This window comes from Onychomys torridus, chromosome 9 (genome assembly GCF_903995425.1).
Source record: "Onychomys torridus chromosome 9, mOncTor1.1, whole genome shotgun sequence".
NCBI lineage: Eukaryota > Metazoa > Chordata > Mammalia > Rodentia > Cricetidae > Onychomys > Onychomys torridus.
In genome coordinates, this window is record NC_050451.1 from 89,259,916 (window position 1) to 89,285,049 (window position 25,134).

The 25,134-nt window shown below is 41.4% G+C and overlaps 1 protein-coding gene and 1 pseudogene across 5 annotated transcripts in view; both read right to left on the reverse strand.

Moving 5' to 3' along the window:
- Tbc1d4 (TBC1 domain family member 4) overlaps positions 1-25,134 on the reverse strand; it is a 166,545-nt gene that overhangs the window by 20,695 nt on the left and 120,716 nt on the right. For 2 of the 5 annotated variants that reach the window (XM_036199412.1, XM_036199411.1), the window contains exons 9-13: positions 15,706-15,780; positions 14,113-14,339; positions 8,746-8,769; positions 2,377-2,537; positions 349-558 (exon numbers count right to left, since the gene is read on the reverse strand). In XM_036199412.1, coding sequence (XP_036055305.1) covers positions 349-558; positions 2,377-2,537; positions 8,746-8,769; positions 14,113-14,339; positions 15,706-15,780 — 697 coding nt within the window. Of the gene's footprint in view, positions 1-348; positions 559-2,376; positions 2,538-8,745; positions 8,770-12,223; positions 12,389-14,112; positions 14,340-15,705; positions 15,781-25,134 lie in introns of all 5 variants that reach the window. The other 3 variants (XM_036199414.1, XM_036199413.1, XM_036199415.1) reach the window with 2 other exon arrangements.
- LOC118591147 lies at positions 17,578-18,847 on the reverse strand (annotated as a pseudogene).

Here is a 25,134-nt window from a genome sequence, read left to right on the forward strand (position 1 = left end):
AAGGAAAAGTTTTTGTTTTTTCATGTTTCAAAGTTTTTCTTAAGAAATGCACACCAATATTAAATTTCAATCCTGGTAAATACAGGGATCCTATGTATCTACACTCTTCATTACATAAAAAGGCTACTGATGTTTCAACTTTATTAAATAAAAAGGCAAATATATTAAACCTTCCTTTCTCAAGCCATAATACACACACACACACACACACACACACACACACAGAGAGAGAGAGAGAGAGAGAGAGAGAGAGAGAGAAATAGTGATAACCAATCAATGTTCCAACAGAGTATTATCCACCCAAAAATGAGTGTGTGTGGAGCCCTTAGTCCTGCTTAAATAGCTAACCTTCCAGTTTCTGGTTTTCTTTCTCCATCCGAAGCAACAGGATTTGCTGATGTATAGCTTTTTTCCACAGACTCTTTAGTTCCTTTGATTTCTTTTTCTCTTCAACTTTTTCTGTATCCTCATCACCAGACAAGAATATAACAAGAGGCTCTTCCTCCATGGTGGGAGTAAGAGGGGATAACGGGAGCAGCTCAGTCCTGTCCAGTCCATCTGCAGAGAAGAAGACAGTGAGAGGCATCCCTCAGTGGTCTCCACACGGGGCTTCCCTGCAGAACACACGCTAGTCAGCACCAGCTTCCACACAGAAAGGTGCTCGCTCACACACCGCTTTCCCAGTAGCTCTGAATGACAGGAACTAGTGATTTAAGTAAGTTCAGACTGAATTCCCCTTCCAGGTTTCCCTCTTACACTGAAACAAAAACACGCCTCAGGTCACCACTTCTTCTTTCCACCCAGAACAACACATGAGCCAGTGACAGTAAAGCAAACTGGCCTTTCCCCAGAAGCTGATACTTCTGTAATTCATAGGTGTGTGTTCTGAGCCTGTGGAACACAGGGCTGGGTGAGTAGGTGTGAGGGATCTCTTGAGGTCTCTGTCTACCAGCTGAGTCCCACAGGAACACGGCAGCTGAGCAATACTGGGCCTTTCCACACTGGAGCAACAGATCACAGCCATTCTCTCCCGGAATAGTCTCATTAACTGGCTTGCCCAAGCTGTTTCTCTCCTGATACTCCAGCTGAATGTGTCAATTATTCTTCTATTAACAGAATTATCCTATCTCTTAAAACATTTCAGTAATGGCTGACAACCAAAAATAATAAGGTGTAGCTCTCTGGGAATAGCATGTAAAATCCTGTCAGGAAGAACCCAAGCTGATTTTCAACCTCAGGTCTCAATCTTACATCCATGATGCCTTTCTTGCTCAGTCCCTCTGGCCTGAACACCCTCTCAATATGACTCTAGAACTTTCCTGGGATATGTTTCCCCCAAAGATGAATGTAAATATTTGATCTTTTTTTTTTTTCTGTGAAGCCCTCGGACCATCCTAGGCAGGGTCAATGTTATCTTTAGCAATACCAGTTGATTTTGTTTATAAATTCACTGACCTCTGCTCTTGGACCATTGCTGCCCCTTTGTCTGTATACTCCTTGACAGCTCAGTACAGTTAATCTCTTGTGTCTTGCTTTTAGATAAACATAGATCCTTAACTCCACCCCCCTCTCTTTCCCACTGTGATCAGAAAATAAAGTACATATGAAACTCTCTAACATATTTATATACTTTGGCCAAATATATAACTAATGTGTGTGAGTGTTTCCTACATGCTCCAAATGGATTAATTTTCTCTACAGTGGCAAATTATTTATCAGTGTTACCTGAAGCTTGTTCAATTGTATTATTGAAATGTTACGTGTGGTTCACTTCCCTATACTGAATTTTCAGATAGGAATGTATTAAAATTTCCAATATGCACTATTGGTTTATTTACTTTTCTTCACCATTCTCTTGCAGATCCTTTTCTGGCCCTCAGGTAGACATAATAGAGCATGCTCTCTTTACAGTCACATCTTTTGTTTGCTGTTGTTCTGTTTAGGTTTTGCCCTGATTTTAATGGGTCTAATATATCACAGAAAGCGGCCCATGCTCCCTTCTAGTTGCTAGGTGACCAGTGTGATCTTTCCATTTATGTTGTTCAACTTTCCTGTCACTTTGTGTCTGACGCTTGCACAAAGCTTCTCTTTGCTTGCCTTCTGGTCTACGGCAGCTCTGTCATTGCCATCGTTCCCTAGCATTGTAGAGTAACACCCCAGTCAGAAACCTCACTCACATATGCATCCATCCATTCAAACACATACCAGATATGTAGTCCAATGTGTTACCATGGTCACTCAAAAGAAGCTGCTCCTGGGCACACAGGGAGCTATGATTCCTATATTCTTCTAAATCTCTACACATTGAGCATCCCCACTCTCTTTCCTAGCCTAGGACACTTAGGGGGAGGAATTCTTGACTGACTTCACACGGACCTTTTTGCTGCATTGCTGATGGGGACTTGTTCACAGGAGAGGCAATCCGAAGGAAAATGCGTTGCCTCCAGGAGATTCTGCGAGGGGTGACGGGGGTTCCTCCAGCATTCAGGGACTCATTGCTGCAGGTGGATGAGGTCCTTTTCCTCCCTTCTCCATCACTATGGAACGCCAACAGAAATGTAACTGGTAAGGAAGACACACACTTCACAGAGAAACGGGAGCACAAGCCATTCCAAAGTTCTGCCGCAGGCAAGCACAAGGCACAGGCAACAAGGAGAGAGGCAATACCAGCCCTTTGGCCACCCAGCCGCCACATCTTGGGGAAAACTGCCATCTAGGCCACATCCCAATCACAGAAAGTCGGCTGTTTCTACTCCTTCCTTAAAAGGCAATTAGGCCTGGTTCTAATCTGAGGAAGAGCAGTCCTTATGCAGGGAAGGAACTTGTATGCTTAATGCAATGCTTAAGTAATGAATTTGTGTACTGCCCAGAAAACAAAAAGGATTCCATGTAAGCAATCTATACAATGCTTAGAAAGACCTCTGCTTACAGCTCATTCTAGGTAGATACAAGATGGTACAACCTAATGTGACTGTTAAAATTGATAGCTACCAAACATCCAGATCATGGCAGAAAATAACCTGAATACATGCAGAATGGTCAACCTGTTTGACCTTATTGTTAAGTTATATATAAATAATTTAAACAGTTAACCAGCCAGGCAGGTGAACTAGGGAGGCAGATGCAGGTGAATCTCTGTGAGTTCCAGGCCAGCTAGAGCTGCACAATGAGACTCTACCTTAAAATAAATAAATAGATAGATGATAGATTGATGGATAGATAGATAGATAGATAGATAGATAGATAGATAGATAGATAAAAGTTAACTAGATTTGTATGCAATATGACTTAAAGATGGTTTTATATGCTGATATACACCGAGATTCCCCATCAGGGAAATAGTGGACAGATATTATCCAACTTAGTTAAACAAATTGACCTCAGATTCCTAACCTTTGGGTGGGAGGAATGTCCCTTCACTGTACCTTGGTGCTCTGTGAAACTCACATTTAGAAATTCAGTTCTGTTAGAAGAACTTTGTTTTTAAAGAAAGGAGAACTTCTGTATTCGCTAGGCTATGTGCAAATGAAGGCCAGTGTGACTCAAAGTTACTGTTGAAACCAACTCTTTTTATTTCACTTACAAGACCATGCAATGATGGAGGCTGCTGGTGGTGGTAAGAATATTTTACTTGTTGACATTTTGTAGTCTCTGATCTGTCCTGGGAGAATGATGAAGACAGCAATATTTACAGGTAGTGATGCCCACAAAAGTTAGTCTTCGCTCAGAAACACTACTCAACCAGAAAAGCCACCAACTCTCCAACACTCAGAGGAGCTCAAAGGTGCTAAGACAGGTAATATGAGCAGAGAACTTCAATGCTGCCCATTACATTTTCTCTCATAGTGACTCTGCATATCTGCACTTATGGTTATCAGGAAATATAGTTGCTACTGCTACTGCTGCTGCTGCTACTGCTTACCTCCTCCCCCTCCCTCTCTCCCTCTTCTTCATCCCCTACTCCCCCACCTCCTCACCCTCTTCCACCTCCTCCTTCCCCTCCTTTTTCTCCTCCTTCTTGCTTCTTCTCTCCCTTACCTCCCTTATCCCCTCTTTCTCTTTGTTCTCCACCTCCTAATCTTTCTTGTTTGGCTTTTCATTTTATTTTGCTTGTTTGTTTGTTTTGCCTCAAACTCTTAATGTAGCCAAGGATGATCTTGAACTTCTGATCCTCCTGTTTCTGCCTCCTGAATGTTACAAGCAGGTACCACTATGCCCAGTTCACATGGTACAGCAGATCAAACTTTAGGGTTTCATGAATGCTGGGCAAGTACTCAACCAAATGAGCTCCATCTCTAGCCTCAAGAACAGTTATTTCTAATCTGGACTTGTCTTCTTAGAAATACTACTTCTGGATTCACTAAATTAAGGGTGACAAATGATGTAAGCATTCACTAACTTGCATATTTTGGGTATCAGGCTGTCTTATTTTAGGAAGTAGCTGATTCATATATCTCATATTCTCACATCTCCTTTGACATGTATCCTGGATAAGGTGATAACCTCATTGGTGACCAATGTTCAAAACTCCCTGCAATACTGAAAAGCTTCACCTTTATATCAGCTTGGGGAAGCCATAGTTCAAGTATTTCCCCTTCAGCATTGTTATTCAAATATTCTCTATATTTCCAAATGAATATTCATGGACTGCTCCTTATCTTCATTGCTGGGGTTACTTGCTAACCACTTGGTTCACAGGCCTATTACTGGCTTCGGATGGATAACAGCCAGTGGCAAGAACTCTACCAATAGCCATTCAATATATGAGCATTTTATTAAACTATGTAGAAGGTTTTAAGTAAAATGGACAAAGAAAATATCGAATGATCTAATAAGTCAGGAATAAATAAAAGATCTACCTCCTTCAAACTCTTCATTGGTACTCTATCTCATGTCTTTCCAGCACAAAGTTCTAGTAGCTGTTTCCAAAAAGAATAGACTGAGCTGTCAACAGCAATCATATGCATTGACAATGGCAATATTGTTAATAAAAAAAAAAATAACTCACCGGGCGGTGGCAGTGCACACCTGTAATCCAGGTGGATCTCTGTGAGTTCGAGGCCAGCCTGGTCTACAGATCTAGTCCAGGACAGGCTCCAAAGCTACAGAGAAACCCTGTCTGGAAAAAAAAAAACAAAAAAAAACAAAAAAAAAAAAAAAAAAAAAAAGCTCTTCTTTTTTCTATTAGGTGTTGTCTCTCATCTAATTTGTAATTTATGTCTCGGACACTCTATAAAATAAATACTGAGTACTGACAGAGCACCTAAGGCAATGCCTTGCAGGCAAATGTTCAACAAACCATATTTTATGTTTTGATTTTTTTAATGTAGTTCTACCAAAACTAGACTAAAACAACCTAAATGATTCTGAACTATGTATACTTTAAGGAAGGAATTAAAACACCCTTTAATACAAATCATCCTGAAACCCTTACCTAGAGGCATAGCGAGTGTTTAGAAAATATTGAAAACAAAACTGAATAGAACTGGGGTCAGTTTCACTGTTGTCTGTCAAAGGCAGCCCTTGTGGTGGCTGTGTTATACAGTACCCTGGCATTAGCCCACTGGTACACATCTGAAAACGTTGCAGCATCTGGTTTTGAGCCCTGTGATATAAATAAACTGCCGACACCTTTTTCATCCACATCTGGAATTGCCAAATTTCAGTGGTTAAAATGTGTGCTAATAATACAGGAAGGAAATGTAGAATATGGACCCCTTAACTCATAGATAAAGCCTCACTTTGCAAAAGCAATTTGTTGCTGAGATGAGCTGAAAGCTTCCCTGTTTCATTTAGTAAGAGAGGAGATGCATGTAATTGTAAATGCAATTAGAAGGCAGCTTCCAGGGAAGAGCTTAAGCAGGCAGTGTGTATGCTTGACTTACAGCAGCTCACTGTCTGGCCAGCATGTGGTCAGAAGTTTGCATGGTAAAAGTGGTCACTTAAGGAATTGAAACTGTATGAAACATTGTACACTAATATACCTATATCTGGACATGGGATGCAGGATAAAATGTAGGAAGGAAATGAGGGAGAACTTCTTCTTCTTTTTTTTTTAATTTCTCTTGATTTTGTTAGTTTCTTTTGTTTATTAGTTTTCACTTTAATGTCCCTAAACTTAATATTCGGAACAAGTATAATGTCAAAAGTGAAGTACTGTGGTGTCTACTACAGCAGCGATGATTCTAAGGAAGACAGTTCTAAGCACGGTTGGTTTCATCCTTTTAGTAACTACACTGGGTGAGTATTGTGATTTCCATTTCTAGTGAGAAACCCTAACTAGAAAATGGCTAAATAGCCTGCTTATTTCTGTGACAATGAGGGATGGAGCCAGAACTCAGAGCCAGGCAGTCCACAGTCCAGACCCTCAAGGCATTATGGTTGACTGTGAAAATGTTTATGACCTTTGTATCAGTTCCTACAAAGCTCTAGGGTCTTCAAAAATGGAGCTGTTAGAGATCCAATGATGCCTGCTCTTTTAGCAGGGGGAAAAAATCAGTCTTTAGTTAGCATGACATCTTTTGATAGGTCCTTTCCAAGCAGAGAGGTAACTTATTCCAGCAGAGAAGTAACTTCAAAGTACCTTAAGAGACTCATTTATGTAAATGTCCCACCACTTTACTCTGCAATAAATACAATTCACACTGCATATGCTTATTTAAATAGAAGGACGATGTGAAAGTACCTCAACATGGTAGAATATACATACATGTATGCAAATATTTTTAAAGTAATCTGACACAGTAAATCCATATTTTCCATTATTTTCCATATTAGCCCAGGCCACTTGCTTTTTTGACTGATAATGTAGGCATACACAGTGTAAAGTGCTTCACAGGAAAAGCATTCCCAGCCAGGGCTTCCTCTATTAGAAATTTATGAAATTAAAAATGAATAACTAGGAAGGAAGTCCAGCTTGGAGAGCGTACAACCATTGAGAGGTTGGTATTTTCTTTACATACTTCCTGCTACTAGGAACCAATTAATCAAGAACCATAATTCCTGAGCATTGTAAGAAATTTAGGTGTGGGGGGGGATATTCTGTGTGTATCACCACGTGCACTGAGGAGCTAGCTCCAGGTGCTCTCAACATAGCACTCATTAAACTATGGATAGAATGTGATAACTAATGCTTGAAGATGATGTGTTGGTATACCCTCCAGCAAGCAGGTATAGTCTTGAACAAACACCAACTACTATTAATTCTGGGCTTCTGTGAACACAGAAATTTCACTACACACTTGGTTTCTTTAAGAAGACTCAATCCACTAGGTATTGCATGGAATAAAATTATTGACAGTTATTCTACTAAGGCCAGAGAGGTCCACCTTGCTCTAAGATAAATTCTCTTGCCAGATTTACAGCATATTCTGCTGAGCAGCAAACTGTCTCCTGGCCCCACTCCACTTCCTAGCACTCAACAAAAACCAGAATCATAAAGTTCAAGCCCATGAGTACCGGCTGGCAAAATCTTTATCTAAATCCCGGTGCATTACAAGTTGGGAGAAGTAACAAAACTTCCTAAGAAGACTGCACGGGACAACAAGCCAATGAAACTTTGGTTCTTTCCTACACAACCCACAATACCCGCTAATTTATAATTACATCATCAGCACTCCCCAGCTGTGACAGTTCTGGATTTCAACTGGGCAAACATGTGTCACCCTATGGAAAATCTTTACTAACTACACAGGAAGAAGATTCCACCACTCTAGCGGAAATCACTATGCTAGCTGAGTGTGAACCAAATGGGAGAGATTAGTCAGTGGAACAACACCCAGGGAAAAAGATCAAGACAAAGAAAGCGTTCTATACCCTAGACTCTACACGCCAAATGCAGAGAGTGAGAAAATGTTTGTACATTGGGTTTAAAATAGCTCTGGGTATGTTACATGTTTAACCATATCCCCTCTCAGAAGACTCTCTTTTTAACTTAGCATTGTGGACAAATGATTTCCTGAAGATGCATTTGTTTCTTTTCCTGAATAGCTGCTCAGTGCAATCTTTACTACTTTTATTACAACTACAGAGAAATCAAAGGGTTAAGACATTGACCGGGAGATGGGCATGTGTTCTCATGAGTCTGTGATGCAGGCAAAGTGTGGAAAGTAGATCAGGCACAGAACAGTGGCTCAGAGTGACACTGGGCTCCATCATTCTGGATGTTTTCCAGAGAAAGTAAGTGATCCTCTAGGAAGGGGGGTCATCACGGTCATTCTCATCCACAACCAGGATCTTGGTGTTATCCTGACTGTGCCCAATGCGACATCTGCAAAGTATTAGCAATGTCTGACAGAAAGCAATATGGCAACAGTTGAGTGGACTGTGTCCACCTCCAGTTCCCACTGCACTGGTGGGCTTCCTCAAAGGATGCTCATTTCTGTGTCTTCCTAGGATACAAACAAACAAACACAACTCCTCATCTGCACATTAATATCTCTCAACTAGCTAAAATATTGTTGGAACTTTCACTTTAGTTGGCATTTTCTTGGAGACCTCAGCTTTAAAGGAATTCCAATACAGAATAGAGTAGAAACAGGACTTGAGCTCGCAGTAATATTTTACATGGCTCTCCATGATCTCTGATTACACTGCAGGGGCACTTTCCATTTACACAGCCCTTAGGGGATGCAGAATGACAGCATGCATTCAGATGACAACCAGAACTGTGTCTTTAACTGAAAGGGCTATCCACTGGGAAAATCTGAAAATTTATTAAAGGAAAATGTTTCAAGTGTTAATCACCTTGATTCTGAAGCAGTGTCCTGTCTAGTAACAGGAAAACAAGAACGTCGTTAGCACAGAGAGGTAATTGCGCCAAATCAGGACTTAAAATAAAATGCATTTCCATAAGTCATCAATACACCACAGGAAAATTAGTAAATAATTATATTTAAAGTGAATGCAAGTGAAGTATAAAATCAAAACTATACTACTATACTATCAGAAATACCGTATATTCTTTCTCATTAAAATTTTTACAAGAGAATAGAAGTAATGAATATCACTTTTTAAAATAACCATTTACTTTAACCAATAAATTTCATTATACATAATTTTTAAACATAAGCTTAAAACTTGAGAAGCAACTCCTCACCAACAAAGAAGTCTGTTGCTAGAAAGAAAACATCATATTTGGTGAATATACATTATAAAAACATGAATCATCCGGCACAATTATGACTTAGCTACCAAGAAAAATTATGTTAAGCTTTCAAAAACTAGTTTTAATTAAGATATTAATTATTCCCTACCTGATGATGAATATTTAGAGATTAATTTTTGCAGCTAATAAGATATTAGGTTCCCAAGTGACAAGAAAATTTTAGCTGGTAGTATTATATACTTCCTTCCCTAATCATTATGAATAGTTGGAGATATCATAATAACTGTAGGTACATGATGTTCTCTCTATACAAAGTGATAATGAGAGATGTAGAGTTCAGAAGCCACTGAATTAAAACCATGCTCTTGAATACCATCATTCTTGGGACATACACGCTGATGTACTAAGAGCAAAGGATGTAATATAGGTAATCTACTTACACATAACCTAGTTTGAAGAATATACATATGTATTTGTACATAGAGAGAGCTTTGTAAATATACATGTATACAGCAAATGCAACAAATGTTTAAAAATGATTAATCAAGATAAAGGATTAATGGAATCCTCTAATATTTTGTAATTATCTATAAATTATATATTATTTTCAAATAGAAAAATATATATTCTGTTCAAGGTTGTATTATATTTATGTCTATGTGAATTGTTAGAAACCTAAGAATATACATTTTTGTCAAATACTTTCACTGCACAGATACCCATTAAAAATCCATATGTATTGCAACTGATAATATATACAATAATTGTCACAACAGCACTCTAAAAAACCAAAATCCTATAACGACCTGTCCATTCCTAATAGCATAGATGGGCTGGGACATATAAGGAATCTACTACATAGCAATAAAACTAAAAATACTGAAGCACAGCTAAGGCCAGGAATGACTCTCACAAAGCAATGTTAAAAGAAGGCAGATACAGAAATAAAGGGTGGTCTGTCATTCCATTTATAGAGCATCCAAAAGCAGCAAAACTCAGCTCTGCTTGATGAGGTCAGAAGGTAGTAATGACCCAGGAGACAAGGGTTGCCAGCAGACTTCTGGTTCCCTTCCACTTATGGTCTGGGGAGTGGTGACATGATGGTGTTCTCTCTCTGATGAGCCACTTAGGCTGTTAGGGTTGGTGCGCTTTTCAATGAAAATGGTTTAGGGTTTTGTCTTACCCACACTGTACTTCGGACCTACCAACTCTAAGCTATGGAATTAAAAGGCAGGGGGTGGAACTACTCTCTGATTTTTAGCATTTCTCACAATTGAAAATAAATCTAAAAGTACTTATTATCTTCAGTGTTTGAGAAATGAGGACTTTTCTACATGTTCAAAAGCAACACTGCAAATGGCGTCAGCTACTAAACAGTGAAATTTTCCAACCCCAAACGCCTGTAGATTTGCATTCTGGCTTCAGACTCCTTCCATGAACATGAGGTATGGGGGGCTATGGGAAGCAACCACAAAAAGTAAAACACACAGATAGGCATGAATTCCTAAAGACAATGAACAAACTCACATTAAACAATGGAAGTAACCTCTGTGGACGTATGGCAACCTCTAAAAAGGTGAATGGCCCACATTCAGCCACTGCTAACCCTTAAGCTTCTTAATGGCATTTCTAAGAATCATTGGGGTCAGAAGACACCTGATTCCTACTTAAGAAAGGAAGCTAAGCTAGGGTTTCCCTTTATGCTGATTTCAACTAACGCAGCAGTGGAAGCATGTGAATGGACTCCCTGAGTGGCCTATCCCTGTAAGAGGACAGTGTTGGAGATACTATGGTGGTGGAGACTCACTGCATAGTTCATCCACATTATGCTCTTTTGTGGCAAGCTTTCTTAGAAACTCTCCTCACAGTGTTCCCCTGCCAACTATTTCATGGGCCTGATGTCATCAGAAATGAAATTCTGTTTGAGCACATTGCACTAATTCAAAAGGAAAGTTCACATTCCTAATCACACTAATCTAATATGAAGAGTGGGCACATATGGACAAAAGATACTCAGAAATAACTCTAGGATGTGCCTAATTTGACTAGTTAATGAGACCTATCTACTTCAATGCTAACTTTTAGATGATCTTACATCTACAAGAAAATAAAAACACAAGAGTATTGGAGAAGGTATCGGTGGCACACTTGCTCACTGACAGCAGGTATTCCTCTACTTGTCTGCAAGGATTGCCAATCATCAAACAAGTAGAAACAGCCAGCATGGCCCATCACCAGGGAAGGAGATACACTATGCTCTGTATTAAGCAGAATACTAGACAGTAGTAAAAATGAATGAGTCAAGCTAGAAACAAAAACAGGAAGGAAATTCAGATTGTTTAGCCAACAGCAATCCCTTTAGAAAAGTCTTACATGCCCCAGAGACTAACAGCATTCCACTTAGTATTTTCATGGCCAATATGATCTCAACTTACACAGATGAAGTTCTCTCAAGCTCACTGAATCTAATTTTGTGAAATTTTGTGGGTGCAGTGAAAGTTATGTAAATTTTCTATACCAAGGGCAAAAACCAAAAGAAAAGCTTTGAGGTTCAGATTTCTCTCATGTTCTGAGAGTACCTACTGACATTATCCTGAGCCCATTACACAGAGTCATATAGTGAGACTCAAAAGCATAAACCTATCATTGAGAAAAATCAAAGAAATGCCTTGGAGATACTCAGTGTACTTACAGATATTGCACCTAACCTGTTAGCAAGCCATTGTAGCCAGTGGCTTTGGGGTGCTAAGAAATACACCCAGAGACTAAAGTCATAGAAGCAAGATTAAGGACTGTCTTGTTACTACATGATAATACCAGATCCTATTCCCAACAACACAAAGTTTAGATTCTGGGACGGCAGCAATGAAGGCATTTATTAGATAAAAATTTAATTCAAAAGATATAATTCACATCATCAGAAAGCTTTGTAACTACGAGTTCTAATTACTTTTATTAATAAAATTAATTGGAGTCAAAGTCAGTACACTAGAAGCAGATTAGAACAAGCACACAGATGCACACGAGTCACTCTAAAGTTAACCGGCCACTTTTTAGTAACATTATCAATGTATCACTGGAGAAAATGGCGCTTTGCAAAGAGCACACCGATCTCACCTGATTTCATTTTCATACTGTGGGGACAGTCTACCTGAATTCTGGTAAAAGCTTTTCAGGAAAGAGGGGGCAGTGAAGGAAGGGGCAGAGAAGGAAGTGTGAAGGCTTGGAAGGCTGGAGGAAGAATTACTCTCCTTGTACATGCGTCGGGCTGACGGGAGAATGCTGAGTACAGAAAATACAGCGAATTTGTCTTAAAATTTGTATTTTGCAAAATCTTCACTTACCAAGCAAAAGCATAGAAACAGGTTCTTGCTATTAATTTAGTCTTTGCTTGAAAGGCTGCAAGCTGGAGCTTAAACAGAATCTAAAGAGAGGAGCATGCAGTCCTCTACTTAGGGCTACACTGGCGGTCCAACCTTTCACAAATCGTATTTCTTAACACTCTGGGAACAAAAAGTATGTTTACATTCAAAAGAGACTTCCGGTCAGGATAGGCTAACACAAACAGTTACAGGAAAACAATTTCTAGAGGGTAAACTGATCATGAATAGTACAAAGATTAACTATTCTAAAGATACAGATCCCTTCTAAAGATTTATGAACAAAATATTTGGTTGCTGTCAATCATCATCTGCAGTATCTCTGGCTTACCAAACCTTAGATTGGTGTTATTTCCCGTGTGGACTACAGCACTGTTCATCCAAAGTCCTGAATCTCTCACATGGCTTTTTTTTTTAAATTTTTTTAAATACACAGGGGGATTTTAGTGTGGAACCCTTTTACAAAACATAAGTGGCACCTTTTTTATACTGATGATGATAGAAATTATTTGAATGTATATCATGCAACATATGGGAAACTTAGGGAAGAATTGAGAGAGAAGTCATTTACAGTTTGAAATGATCGGCATCTTTCACTCTTGATGATACTTTGTTCTTGAGGGGAAAGAGATTTATTTATTGTCTTGGGTAAAAATACGTGAAGTAATTATTTGCAAAATCTTTGTTTTCTTATGAACACTTAATCTCCACATACACACACACAAGATCTGAAAACAAATAATTGCTTTGATTTTATTTTTGTAATCGGTGTGTTTTATAATCTACTGGGATTTTAGAATTCAAGTCAATCAGAAAGCCACAACAAAAATTGTACAGTGAGAGTAAAACACGATAAAAACATGAAAGGAAATCTGACAACATGGCATACTAAATTGGTCTTTTTATAAGATGTTTTACTTTCAGTTGCTTTTATTTATGCCTGTGACCAACACAGATAGTCAACCCTGATGTCTACATGAAACACACAGGGAGAAAAGAGAAACTAAATTAGCTGCCAGACACATGAATCTGAGCTAAATAAGAAGCTCCATACTTCATACCTGACAAGTAATTTTCTTCACTTATTTTTAATGCTATTTAAGGTCATTCTAATGGACAATGCCTGCAACTATATAGTCTCCATTCTAGATACAGTTTTAGACAAAATGTGTAACAGTTCTCATACTTAGCTTTTATTTGCTATGTAGTAGCATGGAGGGAACTTAGATGAGTCCTTAGCCTGGCATAGTGCAGGCTGACAAGAGGCTCTGGGTCTGACCAGTTATGCTGACGACTACCTAGAGCCAGCATTAAAAAGACAGGATATAATATGTGCCAGCACACTTTCAGGCAAAATGATTGCATGCCATGTTTTCTCTACTTTTTTCTGAAGCAAACAGTAAAAAGCTTCCATTTATAAGGTAAACTTAGAATGTTTTCAGGGTGTATCTTAACCTCACCCATCTTCCCTTAACTCACTGAAGAAAACAAAATGCATCTCTTAATTCGCTGCTCCTTCTGAACCCTAAAATCTGGCTAAAGCATGAGACACAACCCACACTGACTCCAAAGCGACCCAAACAGAATGACATGGTGTCCCGTGGTGGTGGACAGACGAGGACCTACCTGCATTGCTCGCTGGAACTCTGCCTCAGCAGAGGGGACCTTAGGCCATGAGCCCTCCCATCTTGCAAGTTCAGCTTCCTCCTTGAACTTGAAGGTGGGTGGCTGAACGTGTGAGCCCGTCTTCGAAACTGTGGAGAGTCTGAATCCTCCTCGGGGAAGACGTGCCAGGCGGAGGACAGTGGAGAGGCTGGTGGTGTCCCAGGAGGCGAGTCCCCTGGTGAGAAGTCCTACAACACAAACCAGGGAGGTGTCTGCCCCTACCAGGCTCACCACAGACACACAGACACCCAGGGCTGAGCAGTGACAGTGGAGTCCTCTTCCTGACTCATGACAAAACTGTTTTGTTTTTCTTTTTACTCAACCCTGGTGAAGACCAATCTGCTTCACCACATCCCACTGCCGCTGATAAGCAGGTGTCACAGAACATCCGAAAAGATGGGCAGGAAAGCGAAAGGCTGATAAAAGGTACTCTCCCCTGAGGGCTGTGGTAAAATGCTAGGGCTACTGTACTCTTCCCATTGTTGCCAGAGAGATGAAAAGGGGCCATGACCGAAAAAGGGCAGAGCCTTTGTGCAGGAATCTCCTAACCTCTGTGACCTATGGCTCTGCACGTTTCCAGTAATGTCAAAACAATATCACAGTGCCTCAGTGCCTGGGGCTTGGGGCAAAGCTTTTGGAAAAATAAATTAAAGCCTGTGAATTATCTTCCTCCACTTTGGATGTTTCTGTCCAGTGACATGATCCCAGTGGTGAGTTTCTTTTAAAAGACATGAAAAACAGGAAATGAACAAAAGGGAGCCTTCTGGAATGCCTCTCCCACCCGGTGAAGAGCCAACATAAATCTTTCAATCCAGTCAGGTATGCTACATAAATGAATACCATGGAAAATAAAGCATCCAGCCTGCTGAGCCGGGCTATGGATAAGACACAAAGCCGTACTAGGTCTCTGGTGCCAACAAAAGTTTAATAAAAAATATTTCAGTGTTTTCCTACTAGGACAACAAAGGTTGATGGAGACCCAAGCGGCCTACTGCAGAAAACAGGAAACAGGAAACCCTCACTAGGGCTGTCTTTGAGACAGAGAGGATGATGTTGCCACTGAAATGAAGGAAAAACAAAAAGAGGAAAAGAAGTAACATGGAGAAAGAACAAGCTGTGTGGGGGTGGGGGGTAATACCCCGGTGTGTGTGTGTGTGTGTGTGTGTGTCTGTGTCTGTGTGTGTGTGTGTGTCTGTGTGTGTCTGTGTCTGTGTGTCTGTCTATGTCTATATCTGTGTGTTGGGTGTGTGTTTGTGGGGGGAGTGCTAATTAGGTAGTTCAGTTTGTTTTACTTTTAGATCAACAGTTGCTCAAATACTATACTCGAATTATCTGCAGTGCAAAATGTAAGAGCAGAATGAGCCAATGAACTTAGCTGGGTGAAAAATGAACTGGTAATAACCAGAATCTTATTTAAAACAACAGGGCCTCAAATATTTATTTCTTAAAGGCCATTAAAAAAAATCTCACCACAAAATAATTAGGCATGCATGTTTTGCCACAGCTTTGGCTAAGCGGCAGCATTTGGTGAACTGGGGAGCTATGACTAGATACCTTCTCCGAAGCAAGACTGTTGGACCGTTCAAAGCTGTCCATACTTCCAAGCCGACCTCTCATCCTGTTAGCTCCCTGTGTGCAGAGAGTACATAGAATCATTTCTACTACAACTTACACTTTTGCAGGAAAAATGCAGAAAGAATTTGAAGTTTTCACTCCACCTAAGCATTAAGTTAATCCCCTTGGTTCACTCAAACCTATCAGCTGTCTTAATGGCCATCGAAGCATGCAGTACACAACTCCTCCAAACTCCCATTGTCTCTAACTCAGCTGTTAGATGATCACATGGCATATTGAGGTTTTTGAAGTTATTTTGGCTACAGCCTTAAAGGTTACTCATCCACAAGATCAGTGAGAGGGCCAGGAAAATGCAAATGTGAACAGAGCATTAAAAGTCACCAAGCAAGCTATACATACCTTCCCTACAACAAATCATAGACATCACAATTCATATAACAGAATGTAACAAATATGTTAAAATAGAATAATGTAATCCCAGGACTTGGGAGGCAGAGGCAGGGGGATTGCAAATTCCAAGTTTGAGACCAGCATGAACTTCATAGTGAGTTCAAGACCAGCCTGGGCAACCTTTGTGTCAAAGTCAGAAATGAATACTGGCTAAGCCTGAGCAGAAACCAGAGTTCTACCCTCCACAGTAAAACAAAAACAAGCCTCCTAAAATGTATTAATTTTGCTTTATTCATTATTCAGCCATACTTGCCAATGCCAGTGAATCATTTCACTTTTTGAGATTGGATGTCAGTCAATGTCACACTGTTAATGACTGGTTCTTGGTAGACTTCTCAACACAATGTAAAAGGGCATAACAGCTGGCTATCTATTCCTCTCACAACACAGATGAAGAAACTAAGCCAAATGAAGGAGAGAAAACACAAAAGAGGGTTGGGAGTCATGTCATATCATCCACGGGGTCTTAAGAGGTGGGGCATTAAAAACTTGGGAAGGATCTAAAGGAGTGACCAGAAGCACCAGACAGGAACAGCTCCTCTGCAAAACAAAGAGATGCACATCTCACAGCATTTACTATTTTAAATTCTCTCTGCATACACGCTGGGGGATGTCTTTCTGTACGCTGTGAATACATGTTGTTCACATTGGTTAATAAATACGCTGCTTTGGCCTATGGCAAGACAGCTTAGAGGCAGGCAGGAAATCCAAGGAGAGACACAGGAAAGAGAAAGGTGGAATCGGGAGAGACATCAGCCTTGCCTGCTGCCCAAGGAGCAACATGCCAGCAAACCGATAAAGCCATGGAACATGTGGTGAAACACAGATTAATAGAAATGGGTTAAATTAAGATATAAGAGCTAGCTAGCAAGAGGCCTGCCACAGGCCATATAGTTTGTAAATAATATTAAGCATCTGAGTAATTATTTTATAAGTGGCTACAGGACCATGGGGCTGGGTGGGACAGGAGAAAACTTTTGACTATACATAATATATATTAATAAATATTGTATAGACATATGTGTGGGTGAAAGGAATTAGATTTTATTTTAATTTTTAGTCAAAGTAATACCTGTACAAAGTTTCAAGAGTCAAAAAATATTTTTTGAGCATGTTATAAATACAGGTGTTTTTTGTTGGGTAACAGAGGCCATAGATGGTGCTGTACAGAGCTGGTATAGGCTTGGGCCCAACGTCACAGAGATAGAGAGGCAGACAGACACAGAGACTGAGTCCACCCAGCAGGGCAAGCCAGGCAGCATTCTTGGGCCTGTAACTCTTGGTTGGTGGGCAAAAGTCATCTGGGTGTCTGGTCCAGGGCTGGTGGGGTCCCAGACACCTTGGAAGCTCCTTGGTCCAGTCCAATTGAGGTCTTTGATGGTGTTACGGTGGCACCCAGGCTCAGCTTATGTCATTTGGGGCCTTTCTGCTAAATTCTGGTGCTGTGGGATGTTCTGTATGTCAAATGTGTTGCTCTGATTGGTTAAAAGAAATCAAGTGCTGATTGGCCAGTAGCCAGGCAGGAAGGATAGGGTAGGCGGGACAAGGAGGAGGAAAATTGTGGGAAGTGGAAGGCTGTGGGAGAAGAGATGCTGCCAGCCCCCCACCATGACAAGCGAGATGTAAGGTACTGGTAAGCCACGAGCCACGTGGCAGCTTATAGACTTAACAGAAATGGGTTAATTTAAGATATAAGAACTAGATAGCAAAAAGCCTGCCATGGCCATACAGTTTGTAAGCAATATAAGTTTCTGTGTGTTTACTTGGTTGGGTCTGAGCAGCTGTGGAACTGGCGGGTGAGAGAGATTTGTCCTGACTGTGGGCCAGGCAGGGAAACTCTAACTACATTCTGGCAGCACGAAGGCTGCTCAGAGCATGTCCGAGTTATAGTATTTCAGCTGCATCTGCTCCACCTGGGCCCGTGTCAGCTGCTGCACCAGCTCCCGTAAGACGATGCTTAGATTTTTGCTACATAGCATGAAGTCAATCTGGTAGCTTGATAGGTAGGGATGGTGAAGTAGGCATAGCCCACCACAGGGAAGAGAGATTTGCAGAAGTGTCTCATCTCCTGGATGAGGTCCAGGTGCTGTCTTCATGAGCTGGTAATTGGAAACCTTGAAGAGGCTCTCAGCAGGGCCTGTTGGGTCTAAGGAATTGGTGATGATAACATTGAAGGCATCTGTTTCGTTCTGTCTCATGAACTCACAGCCATCGCCCACAGGGAGAGTTAGGTTTCAGCTGGAGTAGCTGGTGACCATGCCTGGCAGGAACTTCTTAGAGTCTTTGATGACATCCTCATCGATCTCACACTGGACCACAGACTCCACAGAGAGGTGCTTCATCACTTCCCATAGGACCCCTTCATCTCCACCCCTGATGATTAGCATCTTCTGCAGGTTGGGGTTGCTGCAGAGCGGCAGGTTGGCAATCATCTTCTGGTAGGAGAACTCGTCCCTCTCAGTACACTGGATGACACCATCCAGAACCAGCACATGGCAGTAGGTTTTACTATGGGAAGACAAGGATATCTTGGTACCAAGACAACCGTGGTGCAGCAGCTGCTCCACCCACAGCAACAAGTCCTGGCCAGGCCACAGGGTGCAGGTCTCTGGAACCAGCCCATGAGAATGGTGGTAGGGCCGGATGCAGCAGCACCATCAGAGCCCACCATGGCCGGTAGGCCTGGGACTACAGGCCGCACGGAGCCACAGCACAATGGGACCAGCTCTGCCCACTGCCCACACCGCAACCTAAGAGTCACATTTTGTTAGCCAATCTTATAACGAAAAGTTTTGGCGCTCACTCTTGTCTCTCACACTTTGAGAGCAAGTCTTGTATTTATATTGCATTTATATTGATGTTTCCAGTATTTTGGCTCATAGTATTTTTCCTTAGTCTTTCTGGTTCAGACATGATCTGGAAGATGAAACAAGTATTGTTGCTCCAACACACACACACACACACACACACACACACACACACACACACACACACACTTAGCACAGTTAAATTGGTGTTTTCTGCTGTGATCATTTCACCTTTGTTAGGACTATTTGCAGCTAAGCTACATAGTTACCATGATTACATCTGATTGTATTTTGTGCCTTGTCTTTTCCTCCTTCAATGTGTTCATGACCTTTTATTCAGAAATCACAAAGTTTACCAGCACATCATAGTATGGTCAAAGGTCACATGATGCACCAATTACAGTCTGCAGCTTTGAACTCAGCATCAAGACATTTGTCTCCCTGCCCTGATCTGGACTCCAGGTCTTCCTGGTACCCTCTTCACCATCAACCTAAAATTTTCCTTTGACCCCCGTGGCATTAGAATCACATCTTCCTCCTTTTCAGTTCACTTCCTCATTTTGGTGGTACACATTCACCAGGTACTTTCTGAGAAAAGGGAGACTGGAATGTAATTCACTTTAATTTACATATGTGCAAATGTCACTACTCTACGCTTATGTTTCATGAATAGCTCAGCTGGATGTTTGGAAACTTTCCTTCCTCATTCTTTGGCCTTGCTCATTGTCCTTTGTTCAACAATCCAGAGGCTGTGTGACTCTGAAGCGTCTGTCTGTAGTGCTGTTTGCTTTTCAAGCAGCATTCAGAAACTTCTTCCGATGCCTTGGCGTGAATTTTACTCGGTTGCCCTAACATGTGTGTTCCAAGCCCATTGGATCTAGAAAGCCGAGCTCATTAGCGCTGACATATTTTCTTTAATTATTTCTTTGAAAACCTGTTTTCCTTGTGGGAGCTCTGACCCTTGGCATTTGGATTTCTGAACATATCCTTTAAATTTTTACATTGTTCAATTTTTCCATTGACTTGTCATTCTGTTCAGTTTTCCAGAAGATTATTTTTCTGGCCTTCCATTGAATTCTTGCTTGGTGGTTACTACTGAAAGTTTTAAGAGCTCTTCCTTACTCTTGGACAGTTTTATACCTGTGGTAGCCTATCTTATTTTACGATGTAAATTCTTCTCTTTTTGCTTGTAAGGAGAAAAGATAAAACTTTAATGTGCTTTTGAGAAAGGTTATATCTCAGAGCAACCTGGAGGGCCCAGTGATGAGGCAGACCCCTTGGCAGCAGCATCTTTGTGTGTGTGTGTGTGTGTTGTATGTGAGAGAGAGCGCTTTTATTTATTTACTTCTTTTTCTTTATTCTTCTCAAATAGCACACATCCTGACTACAGCCTCCACACACTCCTCACCCTACCTATCCCCAGATCCACTGCTCCTCCATTTTCCTTCAGAAAAGAGCAGGCCTCCCAGTGATATTAACGGCATACCCCCCTGAACACACACAATCTCATCTGTAAATTATTCATACCCATGTTCAGTGTATTAATTATAGTTTTAGATCCCTATAGGCTCCTTATAGACTAACAACTATATCAATAATAAAAGTCACAGCCATGGACTATGAGTCACAGCTTGGCAATTCTGTGAGGTATCGTTGATCACTGAGTAGAAAGACTATAATTCTGATAGATTATTGTGGCCAAGTTAACTTCACAGCTAGGAAAGGACAGGCAGCAATGTGAACACAGGAAGCACAATTAAAGGTGAGCGCTCCCGAGTGCTGGGATTAAAGGCCTGCGCCACCACCGCCCAGCGAGTTCAAGGCCAGCCTGGGCTACTAAGTGAGCTCCAGGAAAAGGCACAAAGCTACACAGGGAAACCCTGTCTCGAAAAAACAAACGAACAAACAAACAAAAAGTGAGCCCTCTTAGATGCACAGGAAGGACTTAGAGATGTGCAGTCTTTTTTGATTTGAGATGAATGGAGAGACAACTCTTGCTGGGTCTCCGGACAAAAATGAAGTGCTGGAGAGCTGGCCCTGAGGGCATGAGGAGAGCTGGTCCCACCCCTCACCTGGGCAAAGTGGGAAAGCTGGCCCTGGTGTCATGTGGCCTCACCAACTCACCTACTATCCTGGCCCAGATGCAGTGCCTTAAATTGGCCTGCACCAACATCTACCCTATCCATCCTATGCATGAAGGGGACAGTCCTGCAGAAACAAAGCTGCAGGACCTCCATGACACAGGGCAACGACAGGATATCTGAGAAGAATCCAAGTGAGAATCCAGTACTAACAGAATAGCAGAAGCCAAGAGCCTCAAACAGTCCACTGACTCATTGCAATGAATATTTGCACGTAAAGCTGTTTGGGCAAAAGGGTAGACTGGCCGGGTGGTGGTGGCTCACGCCTTTAATCCCAGCACTCGGGAGGCAGAGGCAGGCGGATCTCTGTGAGTTCGAGGCCAGCCTGGTCAACAAAGCAAGTTCCAGGAAAGGCGCAAAGCTACACAGAGAAACCCTGTCTCAAAAAAAAAAAAAAAAAGAAAAGAGAAAAAGGGTATACTGTGTGACACATCAAGACATACCATGGCTTCCATGGAGATTTTCATTTTCTTTTTATGGGGAAGATGCAAGGGCAGAGGGCAGACATGGAGGGGTAGGGAGATGAGTGGGATTGGGGTGCATGGTGTGAAATTCACAAAGAATTGATAGAAGGTTTTAGTTTTTATTTTTTTATTATTAAGAAAATTTTTTCATTTATTTTACACACCAATCATAGATCCCCCTCTTCCCTCCTCCTGCCCCCCAGCATCCCCTCCCAACCCACCCCTCAGTCCCACCCACAAGAAGGCAAGGCCTCCCATGGGGAAGGTACATCTAGTAGAGGCAAGTCCAAACCCTCCCCCCTGCCTCAAGGCTGCACGAGGTGTTTTAAAGTTTTTAATAAATTATGGTGTTATCACAAGAAAAGACAGTGAGTCCTTGATCCCCTTTCTCAGTGCTGCCCTCCTGTGCTTGGGCTTCACGGAGGAAGGTGGAATTATAACTATAACAAGTGTTCTGAAATACATAGCTCCACATCAGGTTTCTTTAAGTCCGTCAGTTCTGCATTACAGCAAACAGATGTCTAGTAATAAAATATATTCACAGCTAATAAACTATTGCATCAGTGTGTAGCTGAGAGACAATCAGTAAAGCTGATTGATGCCTGCTCTTTTAGCTGAGGCTTATACGCCAACCTGCCCAGTGTCTCAACAGCTATCAGTCACACTAGAGAAAGCAGTCATACAGAGCCAAAACATTTTCAGGAGCAAAACCATTGAAGTCACGTATTTTGCTCATTCCGGTGTTTTATCCTTGACTGTGAGTTTGTTTTCTTGTGAAATAAAACAAAGTTACTTTAAAACTAAACTCCACCACAAGCTTTAATTCTCCCACTTCCTCGGGGACACAATGGACACTACTCTAAAGAGAGAAGAATGCAAGAATGACATTCAAAATAAATCACACTTTACACTGCTGAGTATCCTGGAAACCCAAGAAACAGCAATAAACAACCAGACAGCAGGTTTTGTCGGTAATTCTAAACACACAGCTTTCTCAGTTTTACCACATGATGAGTTGGTAACTCCTGTGCCAGCCATTTTCCTTAGGCCCACTTTTGAGTGTTAATGAGCTGAGCTTCTAAGTAATTCTAACATCTCACAAATGACTACATCTCACTCCGGAAAGCAATTATGACCTACACTCAGGCTGGAGTGAACCTCCTACTACACAACCCAAAACAGGAAAACAGGAAGTTGTGGAACACAAACTTCTTTAGCTCTGTCCCACCTTTATCAGACAGATGGAGCCACCAGCCTTCGGTTACACTTGAAGCACCCAAGACCTTGTTAGGCCACAACATTTATAGCATTTGGCATCACTCTAGGACACAAAAGCGACAGTATTCACTGAGACCAAAATAGACTGGCTGTGTCCTTGCTGAGAGCCACCCCAGCCATTCACGGCATGCAGAAAAGCCACTGCAGAGTCAGCCTGGCAAGGACTGTGCAGAGCACCAAGGTCTAACTGGAGAGGGAGGGCAGCCCTCAGCTCTCGTAAACAACAGGTTTCCAGCCTACAGTGAATACCCACCTCTGATCTACAGTGTGGCCCTTTCACATGGACAACTCAGAACGTAACTCAGTATTGCAATGCACATTTGATAAATGGAGACACTACAGCTTGGGATTGGGAATGAAGCTGCCCGAAGTCATAGCTATACAATGTGTCAGGGCCAAGTCCTATGTTCAGGTCCCCGACCACCTATCTGGTCATGCTCATGAAACTGTTACTAAAGACAGTGTTCTGCTCTGGCCGCTGACAGTGGCAAACACCAATCCCCTACCTGAGATGGCACAGCTTCAAGCATCGGGTTTGTCTCAAATGTAGGTTGTGTCAGTGCAGCTTGCGGGGCTTTAAAGTCCACACTACTGGACCTGATTCCAGAATTTCTGATGAAGCAATTCTAAGGTCAGACCAGGTTTCCATATGACTGACAAGGTCCTAGACCACTGGTTCTCAATGAGTGGGTCGTGACCCACCTCGGGGTTGCACATTGGCTATTTACATTATAGTTCATAACAGTAACAAAATTATAGTTATGAAGTAGCAATGAAATAATTTTATGGTTGGGGACACCACAACATGATGAGTTGCAGCATTAGGAAGGTTGAGAACCACTGGCCCTAAATGATTGTAAAGCTGCTCACATGTGTCCATACTCTAAGAATAAATGGCCATCCCAGAGCATGAAAACTTGAAATGGTGAGTTAAGAAGCAAAATTCATGCTGTACATCAAAATCACGTGTGGAGCTTCTACACCAGCGGGACCTCAGTTCACTGTCTCTAGATTTTAATATGATGAGCTCAGGGTTCTGTTTCTGAAAAGTTGCTAGAATACAATCATGATCAAAAAGACTGGCAAAGAGGTTCGATCCACTTCACTATGCATTCTTTAAGTTCCTTTTTAAAATGAAAGCAAAAGACTGCCCACATTCCAATGGGTAACCCTACCATTCATGCACATGTGGGCAGCATTAAGTGGACATGGTGGGATATAAATATATATCCACAGTAATGAAAAAGCCCCACTAACTTCTAAGCCCAGCTTTCTACAACAATTATTTTAAACTGAGTTCTTACAATGATTTTTCTTCAGAGACCCTAATTGTATACATCTTAAATATATTTGAATATGACAAGATAATTTATAATCAAATTGAGTTTATAGTGGGCTATTTTATTTCTGCTAAGCTATTAGGCATGTTCACACTGGAGAACACTAGTCAGGATCTTGTTATCATGTACTCCCCTACAGGGCAAGAGCATCAAGGTTTGTGTTATTGAAGTCATACTTCCACAGTGGTACATGACCTGAGAGGAGCATAATACTGACTTTGAGTGTGTTGCTATTCATCTTCCTTGGTGGCATAACTCAGTAAAACGGTTACAATGGAGGCCTTGTAATGCTGAGCTCCTCATGCTAGTGAATTACCCCCCCCCATGCTAAAAAAAAAAACTGCTACCTGGAATGGCCTAGGATGGATATAGATGGATAGACAGATAGACAGATATATAATATATAGATAAATAGATAATAGATTAACTGATACACATACATATGTACGTGCATGCATACTATAGTCATATAATAGTTCAGAGCTAATTGCTAAATGACACACACACAACATTCGTTTACAGTAACAACAGGCAGGCTAGGCAGTGCTTTTGGCAGTGTCGTGTATAAGTGCACATACTGCTCATCAATCCCTAGGCAATGGGTATGCCACTGCCCTCGCTCCCCAGGGCACACTGAAGTAGAATGAAAGGAAAGAACCTTATTCCTTGGGTCTTCTTCTGTTTGCTGTGGTTAATAACACCATGCCACGGGACAGGTCACTGACAAAGAAAAGTTTACTTTGGCTTTGGGCTCACAATTCTAGTTCAAGGTCAAGAGGTCACAATCAGTTTTGACATTCCTGCTATCAAAGTGGTGAGGTGATTCAGCGAATCACATGGTGAGAGATGAAGCGTAACAGACCTGGCCAAGCTGGCTGTGACAGCAGCCCCACTTTACAGCTAACCTATTAACCCATCTGTCAACTAG